The sequence below is a fragment of the Bemisia tabaci genome, chromosome 1 (assembly GCF_918797505.1).
Source record: "Bemisia tabaci chromosome 1, PGI_BMITA_v3".
Lineage (NCBI taxonomy): Eukaryota > Metazoa > Arthropoda > Insecta > Hemiptera > Aleyrodidae > Bemisia > Bemisia tabaci.
In genome coordinates, this window is record NC_092793.1 from 14,214,244 (window position 1) to 14,238,890 (window position 24,647).

Sequence of the window (24,647 nt, forward strand, 5' to 3'; positions counted from 1 at the left end):
GGTTTTTATGGATCTGACAACAATGCGGGGGAGGAAGCGGACATAAAGACGCCTGTACGACTCGCAGGCCGAGAAACACCCGTCTGTGCGCCAAGCGCGGTGCACTTTACAGCGTGAGTATTAGTTAAGCATTTTCTGTTTTGCAAAATCGATTCCTCCACTCCACCCCGGCCCCGCCTCACCACCCCCGCATGGAGGGGGGGGGGGAGCAGACCCCAAGCCGCGCTAGTCGTTAATCCGATGAACGCCGCACAGTTGCACAACGCGACTAAGTCCATATCTAGGACTCACATACACCGTTGACAGATTTCCACCGATTTTACAATTCCTACACTTTACTCGGATAATCCCTGCTTATCTACGTTAAAATTCCTGGAATACCCCATTTTCCTTCAGTTTATGGAAAACACTCTGATAAACCATTTGTAGAATGTGATGTAGTCTGGCAGGAGGGTCTTGATGATGAAAACTTGAATCGTTGTTGTGAAAACCCCGGTTTTGGGTCAAACACATCGATTTTCAGTTTCCGATGTTGAAAGTAACCTAAGACTCTCTAGTAGATTGAGTCACAATTGGACGCATTTCTGTCAAAATGAACTATGTGCATTAAGACATGAGCCCTGAGACCCACAAGAATATGTGCATAACAGGGCTCACGTCATAATGCACATATTTTCGCTAGATAGAAATACGTCCAATTTCAAGCCATAGTTTGTATCATTTATGATATTACAAGGGTTTGAAATGAATCGTGCTAAAATTGGACTCAGCGTTCGCAAACATAATGCTTAGTTTCCTCCAAACGGCGATTTATCGTTTTCCAACTTTGAGATTCCCTCAAAGAGCCAATACTTGAAATTATGAGTGTATCTTCAGCGCCAAATTATGCAAAATTAACTCTCTGGACGGTGGTCAAATCATCTTATTTCGTTTAACGGGGCTTATGGGCGCTTTTTCCAGATTCTTACACTGAAAAAAAGATTGGTGGAATTTACCATTCCTTCACGCTGTATTTCACGCAGCGTCAATTCAGAATCAATTCTGCCGGAAGAAAGGTAAACGTTACTATACACTGGTACAGGTAACCATTCCTCTGGCAGAATCGACTTTGAATTCACGCTTTGTGAAATACAGCGTGAAGGAATGGTAAATTCTACCAATCTTTATTTTCAGTGTATCACAATTTCATGAAATCCAGGAGAAAAATAGAATAACATAATTGCTAGTCATAGTGGGGCGTATTTATGCTTGAAGGAAATACGCACACTAATATATGGAAACATTAATAGGAACTATGAAGCACACGAATTCTAAGCGTGATTCCTTCAGCATAAGTACGTCCCCTAAACGCACACGTGCAAACTGAGTGCAAACTGGATTAACTCGAGGTGATGAAAGGCTCATTGTGCGTTGAGGCGTTTGGGTTAGCGTGTCGGGCCTCCGTTCGCTAACCCCTTCATGTAATGCCCCATCGCCCCCAACCTCTTGGGTATTCACTCTGCCGTGCTGAGGAAAAACCATGTTTGAGCCTTGAGACATTGCCAAAATATCTCCAGATAAAGTGCGAGATTTCTGGTAAACTGGCATTGGCGGATCCAGCATGTTGGCAACATTGTCTTTTCTCCATCTAAACCTATGGAAATATATCGATTCTTGGAGGGGCCAGGTGCTCCGACAAGAATCAATTATTTAGTATAGGTTTAAATGGAAGCAATCCAGTGTTGCCAAATTCCTGGATCCGCCCCTACAAACTGGTCGTTTCGTCGTTGGACATTTAAAGAGAATTTCAATATTATTGCGACCTTTTGTGTCTGGAAATTTTGCGAATTTTTATTCGCGAATATTCTACAAATGAAATTTGGCAACATGCAAAAGTTCATACGGCGTTCTTGACTTAGGCACTGCGGAGGAGGTGAAGGGATTCTCCATTCGTGGAGGTCGCGATGCCTCAGAGGACCTGGAAAAATTAAAATAATTGCGGCGGGTTGGCGCAGCGTCCTGCGATGTTGCGAACGATCTGAATAAATATCGACGCCCCTCAGTTGAAAGAGTAATTGACTGATAAGAAAAACATGTCTTCGGGGTGAAACTATGGATCGTATTCGATAGTGATTCGATGTATCGTTTGGTTCAAAACGATAGAATATAACCTCAAACCAAAATTTTAAGATATTCGTCAGAAGAGCTGAAAATAAGAAATTTCGTAGCAATTACACCACTCTTTGCCAATTAGTGCTCACTACGAATCACAAATCGATCACTGAAAACCCGTTCCGTTAGATTACTCAATTAACTTTTGAGGCTAGGTTTATGTTTTGAACCAATCGTTATCGATACAATAGACGCTATTAGTGCCACGTCACAGAAAAGCGATATGAACGATTTTTTTGCATTAATAGCATTAAAACAGGTTATGCCAATGTTATTATTTGGATCCAGTTCGATACGATGGAGAATCCCTATGATGACGACACCACTAATAGCGTCTATCTCACCGTTATGATGTATCGAATACGATCTGGAAGATCTAGGGACGAAAACTGCAACAGCGTCACACTCCCGACATTGTCGTATTCAACGAATTCGCGTATAAGAAACTGAACCGTTACGTGAAGCAGCATCATTACTGAGGAATGCGGGACCCGATTCTTGAAAATTTTACAAAATTCCATTACAGTTCAATTTTTCCGTTCAGCCCACAGGATGCCATGTGCTTTTTCTACTGAACATCTTCTCCCTTTACACTTTTCTCGGAATTACAAAAGGTGACTTCCACACGTTGGTGATTGGCTCATTCATTTTAACAGCTCAGACTTTAACAATCCAATTACTGAAAAGTTCTAAAACTTTCCTTTCATCTTTAAAAACGTAAACGACGGGCCCTCAGAGTAAAAGAATATTCATTGGACAACGCAAACATAACAAACTTACTTTTAACTTCGCCTTTGAGTGTACCCGTCAAATAGAATAGAACGAAAAATAAATCGTAAGAAGAGCTATAACTCTCGAAGAAAAGAGTGAAAAGTTTCGATTCATTTTCCGTCGAGAGCAATTCAAGTGAAAACGATGATGAACAGCATGAAATTACAAAATATCCGCGTGTGCGCCTTCAAAAAATGCCTTAACAGCTGGATACAACTATTCGTACTCGAGAGTCCGCGGGTGGTATCTTGCAGGAATGAAGGAACTTTGAAACACCGCGCGAACTGCTCCGTCAAAGCCTGCTACGTACTTCATCCGATGCGATGCGCTATGTTGTGCTTGTGCACGATCAAGCGGGCCGAGGATTGTGCGTTTCAACATAAAGAGGTCTTACATCTCTACATGTTAAGAGCAATTGATTTTTTGTCCTATGTTTTAAATCTTAAGAAAATGACACGCAATTGGGCGGTTCAGTGATAATGAGGACCATATTGTTGTTTTACTAGAAAATAGTAGAATCGAATGAAATAGAAACAAAAAGAAAATTACTTATGTTCCCCGCAGAAGGACGGTTTCAAGAGAATTCGAAAACTATACATAAACATTTCGCATATGACACACGAACTATGGATATTCTCGTTTTGCTCATGAGTAGTTATAACGACGTTCGGTTGAGTAATTCTTACCTGTAGCATTATTAGAGAGGTGGTTCCCATTTCCTGCAGAAAGTGAGGTACTGATGGTAGGCAGCGCTCCACTGAGAGGTGTTTCACAGTCTGAAACAGAGGAAAAATTGATTGATCACAGATCGAAGAGTACTACCAAAAAATTAATAATTTATATCGACGGGTAGAAAGGTAATCATCGCGAACCGCCAGGCGCACACGAAAAATTCGTCGTTCCCCTCACGAAAGAGCGTAACTGCATTCCCATGTTGCCACATGTCCTCTTAAAAAATTACATTTCCACCAGGAGAATTCTGGATATTTCTGAATGAAAATGTCACTGATTTTTCCTCTGAATTCGTACAAAAATCAGGAAAATTGGGAGACAAATTGCACGGGTGCATTCTTGGAAAAAATGAAACTGTTCGAGTCACTTAGGCCTTGTCTCCACGAGCCGTTTCACGAGATTTGTCCCAGGGAAAAATCCCACTTACGAAGTTGGGAAAAATATTGAGTTAATCAATATTTTTCCCAGTACCAAGTATGGTACTTGTACCCCTAGGACCCACTGAGAGAAGAAGAAGAAGGGAAAACGAACTGTGCGATATTTTATTCATTACTACATTGTTAATGTTTGTTTAGTTAAAATAATATGTCTAATTGTCAATTGAGTGCAATTATTATTTTAATCCCGGTTAAACACTCGACTTTAACCAATTTATCTTCCCGCGAAAACTAGTCGCAGGACTGTATGAGCCCCGTCCCGTGGAGACGGTAACTGGGAAAAATCCCAGAAGTTTCATTCCTGCGATTCGAACTTCGGACAAATCCCATGAAAACGTCCCGTGGAGACAAGGCCTAAGGCAACGTTGGAATGAGTTAGGTTCCTTCGTGTGAGAGACGACGATACGCTACGAGCCCTCGGATCCGAGTCGGTGAGTCTTGGTGAAAAAAAAGGTGGAGCAGTAGAGTTAGTTATTGTAGGATCGGAGCTGGATGGAGAGGAGACCCAGTTGCAGGAACTTTCCCGGGACTCGGCTCATCGGAAATGACGTCCCGCTTCGGTCCGTAACGTTCGGTTCGATCGGCTACGCTCCCCGCATCCCTCGCTCTCACTCGTCAATGGAGATGCTGCATGTGTGAGGGATTTGCGATTTGAGCATTGATTCTGATGTAAAAGTTCGCGAGAAACACGATGGTGCCACTGGTTTTCTCTGAAATCGTCTCCCAAGCTCAAAAAAAGCTCTCAAAGAGAGGCCGAAATGGAGGGGATATCCCGCCCTACCCTGAGAGTCCACCTCTACATCAAGACAATCTCTCCATGCAAAGATAGGGAGCAAATACATTCGCAAGGTTGTCGTGTTTTCAGTCTTGGAGTCCCCAAATAAGGTGGCAACCCTGCCCTTGTATTTGCTCCCTATCTTTGCATGGAGAGATTGTTTTGATGTAGAGGTGGACTCTCAGGGTAGGGCGGGATATCCCCTCCATTTTGGCCTCAACTTGAGAGCTTTTTTTGAGCTTGGGAGACGATTTCAGAGAAAACCAGTGGCATCATCGTGTTTCTCGCGAACTCTTACGTAAGAATCAACAGTCAAATTGCAAATTCCTCGCACATGCAACACCTCCATTCTTCCGAAGTCGATCCGGAGCCACTCCGCTTTTCCTTGGACCAGTGGCGAGGCGTGATAGTCGACTATCGAAGGTATCCCATTCGAAGCTATGGTAAATAATCAATTAAAAAGAAATCGAATATTCCTAACAACTTCTCTCTTCATTGCCGTTTTGTACTCATAAATGTAAAAAAAAAACTGTCACAGAAAAAATGCGTTCCCTCAGATAACTCAATTTACTTTTGAAGCTACGTTTACATGTTGAACCAATCGATATTGATACAATCTCACCCGTTTGATGTACCGAGTACGATCCATAAAATTACGAAAGATGGGATGTTTTTGCGGGATATTTCGCGAGGTTTCGCGAGGCTAGGGCAGTTGTGAAAAAAAGGAGCCATTATTGGTTATTTGATATTTCTGGGACAGGGCATATGATTAACACGCTAATTATTATTTTTAAAAATCGAGTCACAATTTGTATTTCTTTATTTTTTTGGTGTATGCATTATGAGTGATGAAAATTATTGACAATTGTTTAACGTTCCAGAAACTTTTCATGTGAGATTTTACGATTTTAAATTTAATTACATTAAAAAGTCACATTCCGGAGAAGTTGTAAATATTTCGGGAATTTTTCGTAAATTGGAAGGTAAATAATTGCCTATGTCACTGTTTCACCTGACCGTACCGAAGTGAAATTCCACAATTTTCACAAGCGAACATACATTTCAGTTCATTCCTTGAGTACCAACTGAAGTATTTCATTTCCTATACACGGGTATACACGGAAAAAAATGAAATTGCTGATTTGACAATTTTGTAGTAAAAACAAGTGTCCCACAAGTTTCAATGTAGATTTTACAAAAAAATGTACACCACTTTCGTCTTTTGCGGTCACTATTGTAAAATGTACATTCGAAACATGTCGGACATAGTTTTTAACATTTCAATTGTTAAATCCGCTTTTTCGGTGTATTCTGGGCTTCCTGGTGAGTTAGGTGCCGGCCGGGGAAACTTTTGCCGCATCGGGAAGTACGACAAATAATGGAGAGGGGGGGGGGGGGGACTTTGCTCGAGAATCTAGGAAATTGCGAAGCCGCAGAACGAAGGATTCCGGGAAGGTTTGCCGCCATCATGTTGAGTGACAGTCTACAGTGGGGGCTCATGAGATTCTCAGAAGCTCCCACGCGCCACCCTTTATTTTCATCCATGCGGACCCCGGCCCCCTCCTCCTTTTTCCCTTTCACGGCCTTCAGCTCCAAATCTGCAACTCGAAATTTTCAATCTCGGCCTTAAGATGATAAAATGAGGGTTACCTCCTATTGCGCTGCGCACACATTTTCTAAGAAACGCTCTGAAACGAGGATAACACGAGGATCTGGCATGGATATGAACCCGCGAGAGCAGATGAGGATTTCAACCAGTGGCGTGGCGTGCTTTGCGATACATCGATTGATCCGTCGTTTTAACACATGGAAAAGGATCGAGAAACAGCGTGTTTGCAACGAAGACCATACTTAGTAATCAATTTTTCAGCACGAATCAAATGGGGAAATATGGATGGTCAATCATTCATTCAGGCCTCACCACTGAATTCAAGATCAATGTTTCCAAAGCATCCTCCTCTGCAAAATATGGGAGGATTATACAGGATGTCTAGTTTTTTTTTCTTTCTTTCTTTCTTTTTTCTCTTTTCCTTTCTTCTTTTTTTTCTTTTTTCTCTTTTCCTTATCCGAAAACGTTTTTTTCCCTACCCCTTACCCTCTCTTAAAAATTTACTTCTGAATACTCATCCTGTGAAACTTTTTGAATTTATGCGCTCCACTAATCTCAAAATTTAACCTTTCCCCTCAACCCTTTTGTATTTTTAGTGATATCTCCATGTAAATTTATTACTGTTACTGCCCTCTTTAGAGGTGTAAATGGCCTTAGATGCTAAAGCACCGCTTTAAAATAAAATTATTTTACTACTACTACTTTCCTTTCTTCTTCTTTTTTTTTCTTTTTTCTCTTTTCCTTTCTTCTTCTTTTTTCTTTCTTTTTTCTCTTTTCCTTTCTTCTTTTTTTTCTTTTTTCTCTTTTCCTTTCTTCTTCTTTTTTCTTTCTTTTTTCTCTTTTCCTTTCTTCTTTTTTTTCTTTTTTCTCTTTTCCTTTCTTCTTTTATTTTCTTTTTTCTCTTTTCCTTTCTTCTTCTTTTTTTTCTTTTTTCTCTTTTCCTTTCTTCTTTTTTTTTCTTTTTTCTCTTTTCCTTTCTTCTTTTTTTTCTTCTTTTTTCTCTTTTCCTTTCTTCTTTTTTTTCTTTTCTTTTTCTTTTTTTCTTCCACTAGGGGGAGTCCTGATGAAATCCTGATTTTTCCTCAAATCCCGATTTTACGACCGATTTTTCCTCAAACCCTGATAAAATCGGGATCAAATCCTGATTGACCTCAAATCCTGATAGAATCGGGGAAATCCTGACGCTAGACTCCCTGTTATATCATGAACGAAGGAGCTACCAAATAAACGACTAGGATGAATCTTTTTTGAGGATCGAAAGAAGTAAATCAACGACCATTTTTCAGTTGGCACAAGCAGCGAATGAAACGTAATTTTTCCCGTTCGCATGGGAAACGGGTCGGTCCGCTCCTGTTAAAATTGGAGCAAACTGGAAGGAGGATAATTAGGGCGACGACGGTGACGGGACTAAGTGCTAGGAAGGGGGATGCGATGCTCGGATGATCGATGAGGAATTGATAGATAGGAGTCGGACAGTTTACACTGCATAATCAACAAGGCTTCTGGAGAAGAGGTTGAAGGCCGGTCGATTATCGATATTTCCTCATTAGAAGCTGTGGTAAAGAATCGATTATTAAGGTGTTCGTTGCTAACAACCTCTTTATCGATCCTTTTCCATGGGTTTAAATGACCGATCAATCGACATATCGCAAAGCACGCCACGCCACTGGTTGGGGGTTATCGGTGAAGCTGTCACCGGAGGATTTGACCAACGTTCGACGCGCAGCGAAGATGTCAGATTCACCCGGCACAAATACCAACCTCATCAAACTCCAGTGGAAAATTGAAAAGAGGGCTTTCAAAAGTTTCACCGCGTCTGGACTATGCATCTTTAGGTTGAATCGACTTACGGCCAGAGTGAACAAACATCGAGGTATCGAACAAACTAAGATAAGCTAACATTTTGATTTCACTTTACGTTTTGGGTAGAGAAACGGACCCTCTACGCCTGGAGACACATTTCGGTTGCTTAAAAAAAAAAAATATGTATCGTTTAAAAACCTGAATTAAAGCTGAAAATTTGCGAACGCGAAAATGAACCGTTCTATTGCTCCATTCATCGAATGTAGTACTTTGAGTTTGCAAATCTTTCACCGTTTTGAGGGTTTAAAAAACAGATTCTTTTGGAAGAAACTGTTGATTTCGAAATGTGACTCAGCAATAATTGACGGCTCACTTCTTTTGCCAATTTTGGTCAAAATTCTGAAAAGAAACCTGTAACTTAGCGAAATTAAGATGTCTTGACGTTTGTCTACTTCCGGTGTATAGATTCACCTTAAATTGGCCGATTGGATGTACAGTGCAATCTTTTTCATATGCTTAAAGGACAGATTCGAAATAAATGATGAGATCCGCTCGGTCCAAACCCCAGATTCGCACAGAGAGAGGGGCGAGTTTATTATAATTTTAAATATGACCTTTCCTGATTTTCAAGGTTTTTGGCCTAATGATTTAGTGATTTATCAAACAGTTAAACGTCAATGCTTCATGAAAATCTTGATATGAGTAGTATTGGTTTGTGCTTGCATCGCTATCAAAATGGACGTAGAATCAAAAGGATTTTGGCTGAAACTGAGAAAAAACGAGATAGTTGAGGAGAAATAGGGGTTTACGCTACGCTGGATGCTGGATGGAGCTTTGGCCTCCTTCTGGAGTCTCAGGAAGGTTCGATAGGTTGAAAAGCCAGGTTTTATAGATAAAAAGGTGTTGCCTCACGAGCACGTGTCTACTACCGAAATGAGGGCAACTAGAGTTTTCCGATTAATCGAATTTTTGAAGAATCGAAAATTAATTAATCGATTGATAAGTGAATCTGATGAAAATTAATCGATTGGGTTGTCGAAGTATCGATTTAGGTGCATACTTTGAAACAATAATTTTTTTTTTAAAATAACAACTTGAGCCCTGGGATTCCCTTAAGGGTTTTCAGGTGTGGGTCAGCATTTATGCTGAGTTATAGAATAAAAAATCATGTGCTGAACATTTCCGACGATAATTTAAAAACTTTTGGCACAATTATGTCCGTATGTTCTCCTAATATCCATTTTTCCCCATCAAATATTCGCACTTTTAAGCTTGAGGTGAAATTATTAAGAGGTTTGATGCTACTTATTAGAAATTAGACTTAGGAATAGGGATCCTTTAAATTTTCGATGATCGGTAGAAAATAATCGATCAACCAGTTACTCAAATTTCGATAATCGATAAAATAATTGAATCGAAAAACATTCGATGAATCGATGAATCAATCGCTAATCGAAATACCCTAAGACCGAAGGCACTTGAGCTTGACTGAGGTGGTAGGTAAACACAGCAGAGTAAACAACCTGTGAGAGCGATCAGGGTAAATATCGGTTCATGTTCGTTATTCCCCTTTTTACGATGAACACGGTTCGACAGCTAATAAACGATTATGCGCTAAGATAAAGGGAAAAAGGTATCCGGTGCTATCCTTCATAAGATGATTTTCCATAATTTTTCAAAGAACTTGTTCTCTCACAAACTAGGTACAAACATACAAAAAAAAATAGATACAATTAGCTAAAAATACATACAGTCGTGTATGACAATAAATATGGGGTCACCGGATTTGTACGTCATTATTAAACTCACCTAACCTAACCTTACCGAACAATATTTTGGCCAAAATAGCCTAACTTTTTCCAACCTAATTAACGTAATTTTCCCAAACCTAACCTATCCAACCATTTTTTTAGCCATATAAATGTCTTTTTGTGTCAATATTTTGGTTGTGGGGTCACGAAGAAAGGCCCCACAACCATACAGAGGCCTCACAACCATACAGAGGCCCCACAACCTGGAGGAGAAACGTCTGCAGAGGCCTCGCAACCGTAGATCATACGATCCCACAATTCTTTATGGGCTAATCCATAAATTATGAAGGCACTTAGGAGGGACTAGGCACTTAGGGGCACTTTAACAGCTTTACGATGCCTTGCGAGGGGGGTAGGGGGGTTGGACTGAGCCTTACGTAAGCTTCCAAGCCTATATTTACAGAAAATGCAAAAATACATTCTTCGTTAGGTTGATGATGAAAGTCAAGATGAAATAGAGGGAATCAGCACATTACCGATTGCTGACCGATCGGACCGTGCTCCGGTCATTTCTCTTGATTCTCACTTCTCCGCTCAACATAGTGGCCGCTGATAGGAAAACTGGAAACTGCGGTATGGAAAAGGAGCGCGTCTCAGATGATGCATACACGCGCAGGCGCACGCAAGCTCAGTCTGCGGTTCTGGCATTGGCAGCGGCTCAAAAGAAACAAGAGCCCTTTGATCCGCATACTTTCGCATTCATTTGAAAAGTTGTAGGAGCTGCACATTCTGTGGAGCATTAAAACTTATAACGAGAGTGGGCCGGTGTGTGGGGACGAGGAGCGCTGGAACTGGTCGCGACGAAATTTAAATTTACCGCCACTATAAACTTTTGCGTTAGCGAGCGGGATCGCATAACCTTGATTCCTTTAATATTAAAGAAAATCCACTCGGGAGCAAGATCCGAAGAACAAGTAAGCTCTCGTGTCGAGGAAAAACACTATATGAACTTTCCGAGATTGCCAAATTTCTTATAGCAAGATGTTAATTTTCAAGTAGAGTTGCGAGTACATATATTTCTTGAACATTTTCAGGCGGTGTGATTCATCACATATCACAGGAAAAATGAGCGTATTCTACTGAAAGGAACTACGGACGAGTGAAAAAGATGGGGTATGCTCTAGAAAGCTGGATAAGAAACAATATACAGGGTGTACCAAAAGTCCGTCCCACCCCTGCTAACTTTTGAACGAATTGAGCTAGGGTAATGAAACTTTGGGAATGTCCCTATCTCAAAGGGGACCATCTTTTGGGGGGGTCAAAATTTTGGTCCCCCCTCAGGGGGGCGCGCGGGGCCCCCAACTTTTTTTTTTCAAAAGGCAACCCCTATCTTGTGATACATCATTCGAAAGAGCATAAAAAACTAAGAATTTTGGCGCAAACTGCAGATCAATATCTTAATTTTTGACCGAGTTATGATAGGTCAAAGGTCAAATTTGACCTATTTTCAAAAAATCATAACTCCGGTTCAAATTATCGTAAAGAAAAAAATAAAACGGGAAAATTTACCAAATTGTGTCCGCTTTTAAGTAAAAATTGCAGAAATCACTTCGCTGTAATATTAAGGGGGGGCTCGGACCCCCAAATACGTCAATTCAAAGGTCATTCAATTTTCCCGTGAAAAAAGGCAATTTCCCCTAGATTTGCCTCCACATTATCTCAGTAAGGTCAAAATTAGTTCAACATTACGTTGGCAAGTCCCCAAATTTCGGGAAAAGTTAAAAAAAAAACGAAATTTAAACGGTCAAATTTAATCACCTTAAATTTCGTTTTTTTTAAAACTTTTCCCGAAATTTGGGGACTTGCCAACGTAATGTTGAACTAATTTTGACCTTACTGAGATAATGTGGAGGCAAATCTAGGGGAAATTGCCTTTTTTCACGGGAAAATTGAATGACCTTTGAATTGACGTATTTGGGGGTCCGAGCCCCCCCCTTAAAATTACAGCGAAGTGATTTCTGCAATTTTTACTTAAAAGCGGACACAATTTGGTAAATTTTCCCGTTTTATTTTTTTCTTTACGATAATTTGAACCGGAGTTATGATTTTTTGAAAATAGGTCAAATTTGACCTTTGACCTATCATAACTCGGTCAAAAATTAAGATATTGATCTGCAGTTTGCGCCAAAATTCTTAGTTTTTTATGCTCTTTCGAATGATGTATCACAAGATAGGGGTTGCCTTTTGAAAAAAAAAGTTGGGGGCCCCGCGCGCCCCCCTGAGGGGGGACCAAAATTTTGACCCCCCCAAAAGATGGTCCCCTTTGAGATAGGAACATTCCTAAAGTTTCATTACCCTAGCTCAATTCGTTCAAAAGTTAGCAGGGGTGGGACGGACTTTTGGTACACCCTGTATGTAAAAGTGGGCGTGATTCCAGGGCCGGATTTACCTACTTGCCGCCCATGGGCCGTCTGTATTTTGCCGCCCCCTTCTAATTCGTTTTGAGCTATCAATAAAAGCCATCAAGTGGACGTGCCGGAGGGAGAGGGGTGCATAAGATGCGTTTACTCGTGTTGGATACATTTTTTGCGAAAGCCCTGTCAACACTACTAGCATAAGTTCACGGAACTTTGCGCGAAAGTTAAGTTCCGTAAACGTACCTCAGTGTGAACAACAAGGCCTTCCAGTTATAGGAAATGGACGAGAAAATTATGAAGAACAAACATAAACGTGGGGTAATAATTTTGTTAACTTCCGCTGCAGCGCCGCGCTGATCGCACTGTGTTTGGCTCAATGCGTGAAGTATTCATGCAGTCTTGTAGGCGCTAATATGTGTTCCATGCCGACCGCCGCGCTGAGGGCTTTTCCTTTACATCTCAAGTGCTCGTCATCATCGCTCAATTGCGTGTTTGGTTCCTCTCTTAACTCGACTAATTAATGGTGCTGTCCCATCACGGAAAGACGAAAAAATTAGAAATTACCATACTCTCAGGAAATGAGAGATTTTGTTGCCTTTTCTCGTTTGTAATTTTTTTTTTCCAAATCCGATTTTATTTCATACCACATTTTTTTTTAAAAAAATGCAAAATTTTCCGCCTCCTAAATTTGTCCCAATGGGCCGCGGCCCATGTGGCCACTCCCTACATCCGGCCCTGCGTGATTCCCTTTGCGGAAATGGAAAGGCGAGATTTTAAATTCTACCGAACGGAACTGAGCACCAACGGTATGCGGCATTCATGAGCCGTGGGCATGTGGCAAGAGTGTTGTGGGCAGGGCTCATGAGTTAAAATCCGGCCATCTCGTCGTCGCCGGTGACGTAACTGGCCCTTCATAGTTCCCATTCATCCTCACGGCCCTCGACTACGCGCACCATTCTTACTGCCCACACATCTCTATAGTTTCTTTTACCATAAATACGTCCAAATATACTCGAATCATCCAGGAGATTCGTGCTTTACCGAAGATGGGGCTGCCACAGAATTCAGAGAATGAAATTCCGTGACACATTTTGGAGAAATTCTCAGACAGTTGAAGATATGCCGGATGGTTAATAAGACATTATTAAGATTAGTTTTCCGAAAAAATGTATTGGTCGAAACGTCAACACTGGGAAAAAAAGTCGCTTGGATCTAGAGTCCAGACTCTTAAAAACATTGACAAGAAAAAATACTCTCGATTCAAACGGATTTTTGCTTAAATCGAGAATCAAGCCTCTTAATCTAAGCGAATTTCCTTTTGATTCAAGCAAAATCCGTTTGAATCAAGAGTATTTTTTCTTGTCATTGTTTTCATGAGTCTGGGCTCTAGATCCAAGCAACTTTTTTTCAGACCAGCAAATAAAGGTGACCCAACAACTTTCTCTGACATCTTCGTCATTTTCCCTGATATTTCCGGGTTTTCTCCTACTTTTTAAAATTCCCTGACATTTCCCGGTATTTCTGACTGTGGCAACCCTTCGAAGGAGCTTCGGCAATGTCTGGATGTTCGTACAGCGTGCTTCCTGGAATGATAGTGTGATGCTATGCTATGAACCGAATTGCGTGGATGAGTGGTTTTGGTTTGAAAACTAGAGCGCTCCGACCTGACACCTATCGGAAATGAAAGGGAGCTCGGCACAATGAAAATATTATTCCGGCTTACAGATCGAGAACTTGTGCAATTTTTGCCGGCGATACGTGCAATGAGGAGAGACGTGATGAGAAATTCAAATCGAGAGCTGACAGGAGGATCCGTCAGGGACTTGGCGGTCGCGAATTATTCGAACGAGATCGACCTGAGCCGCGGTCCCACCGTTGGATGGGGAGTGCGGGACGCCCATAGAGTACATAGAGTCGTAATGTAAGTGAAAGAGCTGGCGCCACTTAAATTAAGCATTTTCCATGTTCCGAATTCCGAGACTCCTGGGTGACGCCGGGTCACTTTTTCGATACATAATCGATTGTTTGCGATACACGGGTACCCGGCCATCCGATGACAACAACAACAACAACAACAGAGGAGATAGGAATTACCACGTATTCCACACCGCCATTTTGGATCGAAAATGTATCGAAAAAGCGACCCGAACTCGGCGCACACCGGGCTCGGAATCCGTCGAGCAGAACATGGCGCCAGCTCTCCCATTTACATTACGACTCTATGTACTCTATGGGGACGCCGAGTTCCCCGCGCGACCGCGTCGTAGGATTTCAGAGTGAATCTACAGCGAGAAAACATAGAGATGTGCCACAGATTTTGCAAAAATACTCATCACAGCTTAAAGGCCGTCTACACTATGTAGACGCTACTAGTGCCACGTCGCAATCGGTATCGATTGTATCGAACTAGATCCAAATAATCAACATAACCTTACTATTCAACATGAAACTAGAGAATTTCAGAAATAATTCGCCGAGTTTGAGAAAAAAGTTGTGTTCGAGACGGTGTTTTTAATCACGGAGCGTTACTGTATTTTAAGTTGACGGGATAAAGCAGTTTCAGAGCGGAGAAAATGTCCACGAGAACCACCATGATTTATTGATTTAGGCCACTCCAATGCCACTCTAGTTTCTTGGCTTTTGACAGTGAAATTCTGGGAGGGTGGCGTCAAGATGAGGTTGTTTGATTGTTCGGATCCAATTCGATACAATCGATACCGACTGTGACGTGGCACTAATAGCGTCTATGTTAGCTGACGTCCAGAGTAGTTCTGTGTGACTGTTCGTCACTTACCATCAAAAAAACGACTTACGTCGCCAAAACAGTGGCGACTGACAGGTTTAACATCATTCCACCCGGTCGCGATCTCGCGGTTGACTTGGCACGGACAGCTTTGAGTCGCACGTTGTTTGTGGGAACGTGCCTTCAGGGCGCTCGGGGGTAGTTTGCCGTGCACCCGACAGGTTGCGTTGGCGTTTAGTTGTGCGCACAGAGCTCCACAATGGGTTGCCAGTTTTCCACTTAAAAGACTTCTTATTAATCTTGGGGAACCGAAAGGAACGCCGGTGGGTACAATTTGGCGCCCTGCTACGGCAGGAACAACGCTTATGCATTTTTTATGAAAGTTGTGAAGATGATGTAGCGGGAGGTTGAGGACAGGAGTCAATGTACCGACGACATAGCTCATGTCCGACTGCGTGCGAATATAACATTAAGTTGGGAGCATTTCCGACTAGCTTTCACATACATGGATAAGCTAATTAAAAAGAAAGTGAGTCTAAAAATCTTAGTTGATTATTGCTGAGGAGTTCAAAAAGTGCTCCTCCAATAAATGTGAAGTACCTGTGATTGTCAAATACATTAATCAGTACGAGTAAATCGTAACAACAGTAAATCGGCACATTATCATGTAACATCACAGAGGCGATAAACGCTCGGTGTAATCATCTTTTACATAACCTGTAGGTGAATTAGTTAGCCCTGGAACTTCTCACCAGATTCAAAAATATGACGCGATACATACCGATTTCCCACTTCCGTGATCCCAATTTGTCTTTGACTTTTAGGTCATTTTATTTATTTTGTTCGCCAATTTACCGTTTTTCTCTTACTTTATCCTTTGACCCTAACCGGGACCTCGCAGTGCCCTGTGCTGTGATCCAAACGTACGATTTTCACAGACAAATAATTTTGGCCCACAAACACATCTAGTTACCATAAAAAAACTAAACACCCTTAATTGGCTCTACTTGTCTTGAAATGGAACGAATGCAAGTGACGACGAGGATATTAGGTAAACAAGCAAACACCGTTAAATAACGAGGTTCAAAAGCTGGAAAAAAAAAATCAAAATAAAAAAAAGAGGAAGATAAAAACAAAACAAATAACCAAGAGACGTGAGAGTTGGAGAGCGCGGGCGAAATAACAATGAATCATAAACTAATTAGTAATCTTGTCTTAATAAAGAGCAATAACCTTGCAAATATGCGGCATTAGCCAGGACTTGAGGGACTCACAAAAAATAGTTGCTGGTGAATCATTAATTCTTGACATGCTTGCCTGTTCAACGTTCGGATAAAGAGTTAGAATAGTTAATTACATAAGTATAAAGACGCAATGCTCTGACAGGTAAATGTCGCTTGATGAGTGGCGCTGAATTTGCGGGATGAGCTTTCATTTTCGAGCGCTTGCAACCAGTTGGCTCCTTTTCTCTGTTGTTTTATGTTCTGAGCTTTCAGAGCGACGGTCTTACTTTAGGGCAACTTTCAAGTGGCTCGAACCAGTTGCTTTCCATAAGGAAAATTCCATTTTACCGTGGTGAATAATTTATTTTACACATAGAAACAACTTTTGTCTCTTGCAATACATAATTTTTTTTTTTTTTTATCAATTTTGATAATTCAATTTTTCAATTTTGATTTCAAAAAAATGCACATAATTTTGCCATCGATGCCAAATTTAATTTTCATCACATTAACTTGAAAAAAAAAACTTTCATTGGAATTGAAACCAATTTCTTTCACTTTGAAAAAATGACTGCAGGTAAGGGGAACGTTTCTTCACGTACAATTTCTTATTCAAATAAAAAAGGTCTTTCCACCTTTAGTGGGTGCTTCCTGGCGTAAGGCTCAAAACTGGAATCCCAATTGACTCCACATACTGCAAAAACAAAGCATGAAACAGCAAAACGAGTGAGAGGCTCGTGGTGATACAAAGGACCATAGAGCCTTTGTTTCGGTCCACGTAGAAAGTAAAATCACCTGGAGCTCAGATTCCAACCGAAGAACTAATCGGACGGAACCCTGGGCTCGGGACCAGAGGGAGGGGGGGGGGGGGGGCTAATTATACGTAATTCGGCTCAAAGCCACGCACGTCTTATAAGCTTGTTCCCAGACGATGCCGACGAGCCAGAGCCCCCCCCCCCCCTTGGGGTGTGAGGGGAGGAGAGGCTGCTTCTTCGATAACGCATGCGCAGAACGGTGAGGGTGTGATCAAAGATGTTCCCGCCCGCGCCGCACTATGGTCCCAATCCGCTCGGGAGCGCTCAAAAATCGATGTTTATGAAATTGGACGACATTTTTTTTTCAAGTCAAAATTGATAAATATAGTATCTACGGGTCATAAACTACACGTAGTATACCTCAAAAAAATTTCTAGTCACTTTGAAAGTGTCACAAACTGTGCAAATAGTCGGATACGTATTTTCTGACCCGTGAAGTGGCTATTTCTAACAAAGCGTTCGGAGCCTCTCCTGAATCATGAAATGGTCTCTCAGAATTCTTGCTTATACCATTTTGTAGAGGACTCTAAGAGGATTGTAACGCACTAATTACAATTTTTCTCCGAGGCATTCTGACACATCCCACACAAGGTAGAAGTTGGATACCTATTTTTCATAAAAAAATGCCGATTTTTCCCACGAACTTTCATTTTAAAAAAAAGTCACCAAAGGTCACCTAATGAGACACCTTTAGGGAGCTTCTACACATCCTTGGGAAGCTACAGTAGAAATATTTCGTGCTTTGGTTTGCTTTTTCTCGAGAAATCGAATTTACTAGGTCTCTAAGTCGGTGGCTAAAATAACGGTATTTAGCAAGTTTAGCCATCGATCAATCTGTAGTCGTCTTAAACTTTTTTGAGGCATGCGACACCTCCAAAAACGTGCTTAAGTAGTCTCTATGAATCCTTAAGAAGGATTTTAAACCAAAAATTGTTGGTTCTTCTTGCTTTTTGGACGAATTTTGAATCTTTTTCGTACCTGCGTGTTTCTTTCAAAATACTGTTTTACAACCCTGGAAAGCCCCTCGAAAAATATTCTGAGACATTTGGCACCTCCAGAGACACTTTTAAGTCGTTTCTGCAGATCCTTAGAAAGGCAACCGAACCAAAAATAATTGCTTCCGCCTGCTTTTTCGACCAAATTTGAATTTTTTACGTGACTACGTGTTTGTCCCAGGAAAACTCAATTGTTTGCCCCGAAAAACACCTATAGTTGCAGGCTTAACACGTGCTAAGCACTTTTGCATCTACAGAGACGCACTTATATAGCTTCTATGAATCTTTTTGAGGTTGACCGTTTCGAAAAAAATTTGGTTCCCCCTACTTTTTGAGATTTTTTGGGAAGTTTTCCGTTCCGCAGTTTTATCTTTAAAAACGCTCTTTTCAATCCTAGAAAGTACCTATTGATGTAAAATTTCTTACTCTCCGAATATTTATCCATTGTTGATTGAATTTTTCTTAACGTGACAATATTGCACCCCCGCTCTTCAACATTGTTATGTACCCGATTTGCGTTTCCCGTCAAATCAACGTAAAGAAAAGTCTTCTCTGAAGCATTATTTCGACATTTTTAAAATACAAATGAATTTTAGATCTATTTCATTTTTTTCAGTTCAGTTTTCCTTAAAAAAAAAAAAAAAAAAAAAAAAAAAATTGGGGGGGGGGGTGTCAAAAAATCAAAACATTCTTAATTTTACATGAACTGTACATGTATGTGCAATGAACGCATGGTTTTCATCCAATCTAAGCAAGTATAACAAGCCAATCGTATGGTAGTTTGTGATTTTTGTGAAAAAATGACAGTAACTTTTGCAAATGATTTTTTAGGGAAAAGCGGAGGTCAAATTCGGATTCAGCGCATCAAAATCATGAGGAAAACACATCTTAAATGTATTTATACTCAAACGGAGAGCCGCTATGATTTTTGATCACTGAAAAGTGAATTGGGACCATAGTGCGCACACGAATCACCGAGCATTATCCTTCGAGTACATTCATGGGGAGAGTATGGACACCGGGCCCCATGGAGGGCTTAAAGCCCAAAAATAGCGGCGCTTTGTTTTCGTTTTTGATGATGGGAGGGGAGAGGGGACATTGCCAACTTTTGACGGTTATCACCAACCGCATTTGCTGCCAACCTTGCTACGATGATTTTTCTCGAGAATAGCGCACGACTAGCCGTACAACTATGTACAAACGCCGTACTAGTGCATCCGAGAAAAGTTCTCGAGTAAGGTTCTAAATTACACGGAGAAAAAAACTTCGTGCATGGGACCCGAAGTTGAGGTTTTTAGATGCGAAGTTTTAAGATACGTGATCCGAAAACTTCAGAGATCCATATGACCTCAACTTCGGGTCCCACGCACGAAGTTTCTTTTCTCCGTGTAGTCTATTAACTTAGATCGTTGCGGCTCATCGTCGTGGGACGGTGGTATCCGTAAACAATAGATCCGGAGCCGCATACTGCCGTGCTAAGGAGGGACGCCGCGTCGTATGAGCCTTCAGACGTTTACGTCCATGAAACTAGATTTCGGGCGTCTTCGGGGGGGGGGGGGGGGGCTTTCCTCAATGGTGCGGGGCTCGGGCCGTCGCCATCGGGCCATATGGCTCCTGACCAATTGGACTGCATTTTGCAATTTGGAACTATAAATTCTGGCTCATCTGAAGAAACACTTATGTGCATGGGGAAACTAATGGCACATACGCTGTTTTTAAACTGCGCCAGAATTTATAGTTCCAAATTGCAAAATGCAGTCCAATTCATCCTCTCACCATCTTCCGTCCATGTATTGTTTTCGTCCGGTATCTCTCCGGTTAATCAAATGAAAAGTTCTCTGGCGCCTTGGCTTCAACTTCCAATTCAGTGCCCGGGTCAACAAACGCCCAGCCATCGCACAGAGAATTGAGTCAATTGGAGAGGTCGGACATGACATTTTTGACTAAAACTGCAAATTTAGATGTACATTTCGTCACAATTTAAATTTCAAGGGGTGTGTGTAGAAGAAAATTTCACGAGGAAACCAATGGAACCACCTTTAAAACCTCAAAATTTTGTATGAACGGAGTTATAAGCGTTTAAAGTTTCCATATTTTGTCGGATTCTCTCCTACTGACTCGATCCACTGTGCGCCGTACGGACATTGCCGAATTTCTTCCGTTAGAGTGAGAATTTTTCGGGGAAATTATGAATTTTTCCTCTTTTAATTTGTGGAGAATTTCCTTCGGACTTTAATCTAGAGTGTGTTAAAATGTCCGAGGACATAGTCATAGAATTTGTCGACAGTAAATGTTTTATGGGGGGCTAAATTTAGCAACGGTCGGATGTTCATACAGCGTTCTTCCTTAACACGGCGCACAAAGGATCGAGTCAACAGGAGAAGTTGGACAAAATTTGGAAACTTTGAACGCTCATAACTCCGTTTATACAAAGTTTGAGGTTCTGAAAGTGATTCCATTGGTTTTCTCGTGATATTTTCTTCTACGATCATTCCTCGAAATTTAAAATGTGACGAAATAAACATCAAAACTGGCAGTTATAGTAAAAAAATTTATGTTCGACCTCTCTAGTTGACTCGATCCACTGTGCGACGGAACGGGTCAGCCGGCTCCACGCATGAAAAAGCTCTTTTCAGTTTTCTCTGCGTTTATGCTCCTTAGGCGTTGATTAATCATGGATTGTTCTCGGCCTTTTGTTGTAAGCGACGCCTGACTCACGATGAATTTGGACGTATTTCTGCCAAACGGAACTATGTGCATTGAGACATGAGCCCTGAGACCCATAAGAATATATGCACAACAGGACTTGCGTCGTAATGCATGTAGTTCCATTTGGCAGAAATACGACCAATTACTCTCGCCCTTCCGAGCTCGTTAAAAAATGAATATTCCACCCGCCGTGTTTCTTTTTTTTCTTCTACTTCTTCTTCTCCTTCTTTCTCCTATTCACGTGCTCGCAAAGGCAACATATTCTCACATGAATGGCTTGTTTCAAAAACTGCCCGGCTCAAAAATGTAAAAAAAAAGGAAAAATTATAAAACGAAAAATAACTGAGTTGAGACAAAAATTTCTTATAGCTCGGAAAAATATTTTGGCGTTCCAACAGTGAAATTGCGAAACCGCGTATCTTATATGCAGTGGCTAAAAATCTCTGATTCCCTTTAGATTGATCAAAAAGGAGCGAACCAACACGATGGCTTGTCACACAGAATATTTTTCATACAGAGAGGATAAATTTGGGGGCCGTGCGTAAATTACATAACGCTAAATTTGCGGTTTTTTGACATAACCCACCTCCTGTAACGTTCCGTAACGCTGAACTAGACCCCCCTAAAAAATGGTTTTTTGACATAACCCACCCCCTGTAACGTTCCGTAACGCTGAGCTAGACCCCCCTAAAAAATTACGTAACGCTTGACCAGAACCCCCCCCCCCCGTCGGGAAAATCAATTTAAATATCACCTTACATTTACCGCTATTCTCTGACTGTGGTAACCCTGTTATTTACTTATTTCTTAATTAAGTTAATGCTAATATGAAATGGCCGGAGACAATACACCACCAGACAAGGTACGAATTCCAGCATTCTGATTCATGTTTCTTAACCAAATTTTTACGTAGAACACGATGTGCACAACGAAAATTACCGATATTAACTCCTTACGAAGATATTTAATGATTCTTAATGCGTGAATTTAAACAACCCGCTTATGAAAACTCAATGCTCTACGTGATTCACATCGCGAACTAAACGTGATCATGACAGTCTCTGCGATACAAAAATCTGGCAACCCCAATATCGACGCTTTGGCTCAGCTATAGCAAATTACTTATCGTTTGAACAACACATGGTGGGAAATGAACATTGCTCGATTGAGAAGCTTGCTGAAACCGTTGTAGTGCGCGATTTGACTCAAGTAGAGCTTTGAGTTTCCTGTGAGCGGGCAGTTCAAAATCCTCGTAACCAATGTGAAATAAAAACGTTAATATCTTCGTTAGGAGTTACTTTCAGTAATATTCGTTGCGCTAATCGTGTTCTAAGTGAAATTCTGACTAAGAAACATGTATCAGAATGCTTAAATTTGTACCTTGTCTGGTGGTCCATTCTCGTTCCATTTACCTATTAGTAAAAGAAGTGCCCCCATTACGAACTTGTCGGTTATCCTCGGTACACCAACGAGCGCGCGGTCCGGTTTCAATTTTTTTTCGCTGTCACACACAAAAACAAGAAAAAACGGCGCGAAGCACGCGGTTTCCGCGCCTCGCAAGGAAAAACCATTATTCCTCGCTCTATCACGAGCAGACCACAAAAGAATCCAATTTTTTTCTTTGGCGGACAAGAGCAAACTTGGTTCAAAACGGAAGCGAGTGCGATTGAAGATGATTCGTCGGGTTTGCGATTTCACGGGGTGCGAGCGCCCGCCTCCTTTGCCCGATCTCTTTCCAAATTACCTCATTCAATGCAGCTGTCCTCAGAGTGCCTACGTAAACGGGTTGTCCCGAGTGTCATAGGTCATGTTCAGACCTTTCCCTTCCCTGCGAAAGTATTTTCCAAAAGTGTCCTCCAGTCCGAGCTACGACTTCCTTAAATGTCAGAGGAAATCCTCGTTTTTCTGAAAAGGGGTTGACCTTTGAAGTAGTTAAGCGCACAATCCATCCGTGGCCTCGAAAATATAGAAATCTCAAGTTAAAGGAGATTTCTATATTTTCTTCTTACGTCCCTAAGTAAAAATTTTGGTAATTTTATCTTTTTTACATTTCATTTTGGCTAGAGACTGAACCTTTGGCGAAATTACTACCCAAGATACTTTTAGCCTTAAATTCATGCATAGCCTCCAAAATATCAAATTTTAAGTTAAATGGTGATTTCGGGGGGGTTTTGAACATTTTAGGATAAATGAAGAGGTTTAACGTATTATTGGATCTTTCAGGAGAAAAAACCTTGGTGTGACCCAGAAGTCTCGAAGAAAATTAATGCTAGTAACATTGTGTTCGAGATTATTTGGCGCCCGATGCTGTGGTGCCCTAAAACTGGCTTCAACTTCGCTTGATCAACTTCATTAGCCAAAAGACGGACATTTTATTTATTTTTTAGACGGACATCTTAAAATGTTCAAAACCCCCTGAAATCACCATTTAACGTGAAATTTAATAAGTTTGGAGGCTATGCATGAATTTACGGCTAAAAGTATTTAGGGTAGTGATTTCGCAAAAGGTTCAGTCTCTAGCCAAAATTAATGAAATAAAATAAAGATAATACCCCCAAAATTTTTAATTAGTGACGTAATTCTGACTGGAGGCACATCAGGGGAAGAAAAGCAACTTTTTCAGAAGACATAATTATAATTTGGACACACTGGAAAAAAAAAAACACATTGGATCTTGAGTCCAGACTCTTGAAAACATTGGACAAGAAAATGGACTCTTGCTTCAATCAGATTTAAGCTTAAATCAAAAGGAAATCCGCTCAAATTAAGAGGCTTGGTTCTTGATCTAAGCAAAAATCCGTTTGAATCAAAGGTACTTTTTCTTGTCGATGTTTTTAAGAGTCTGGACTCTAGATCTAATGTGTTCTTTTTCCAGTGCACGCTCCTACAGTCTGACTGTTTAGTCCCTATGACACCCTTACTGACGTGGTTTCACGATCGTGCGTATTATTAAGCACCGAAAGGCAACATTTCCCAACATATAACTACAGGAGCATCCGAGTTTTTACAGGTTTTGAGTTGAAAATGTAGTAGAGCATCCGAGCCCAACGTATCAAAGTATGATCTGGCAACGGAGCGGAGCAGGCAGATAAAGAAAAGAGAGGAAAAGTTAATTAACTTTGAGCGCATTCGGTGCACAGTCACTAAATTTTCGAGGGAGGGAGCACCTTCGGCTACTCTGCCACCCATAGCAAAAACACCTTATGAGCATACGCATGTTGCCCAATTTCAGCCCTATTTGGAATACATATTCGAATGAGGAACTACGAATTTCGGCTTAGTTTACAAACAACGTATGTACCATTAGTTTCCCTACAGACATATGTTTTTACGGAAGAACTCATCAACCTAGCGAAAAAGTAGCTTGAAATAGGATGAAAAGCGTCGACTTGGCTTTCATTTCCATCCGCATTGAATCCGGTTGCACCAGGGTTGGCACCAAATCTAGAAAATGAAATTATATGATTTAAATTAAATGATTTCCCCAACATATTTTGGAGAAATTTCCTGAGAGTATAGAATTTGCAGGAGTCTAAAATTGTGTAAATTTCATCTTTAAAATTATACTGCTAGGAAAACTGAGTACGAGGATATCCTTGGTTTCTAAATTGGACAATTATTGGAGGATACATGACAAAATAACCTAATTCGCTAAGATACAGTGTTCAAATGAAAAATGCCGCCAGATGACGTCATGAGGCGGCACATTTTCTCAC

The 24,647-nt window shown here is 41.0% G+C and overlaps 1 protein-coding gene across 2 annotated transcripts in view; it reads right to left on the minus strand.

The window, feature by feature from the left end:
- The window catches only part of LOC109038930 (phosphatase and actin regulator 2), a 252,193-nt gene that overhangs the window by 82,909 nt on the left and 144,637 nt on the right, over positions 1-24,647 (minus strand). For both annotated transcript variants that reach the window (XM_019054206.2, XM_019054212.2), the window contains exon 4: positions 3,609-3,698. In XM_019054206.2, the coding sequence (XP_018909751.1) occupies positions 3,609-3,698 (90 nt within the window). The remainder of the gene's footprint in view (positions 1-3,608; positions 3,699-24,647) is intronic.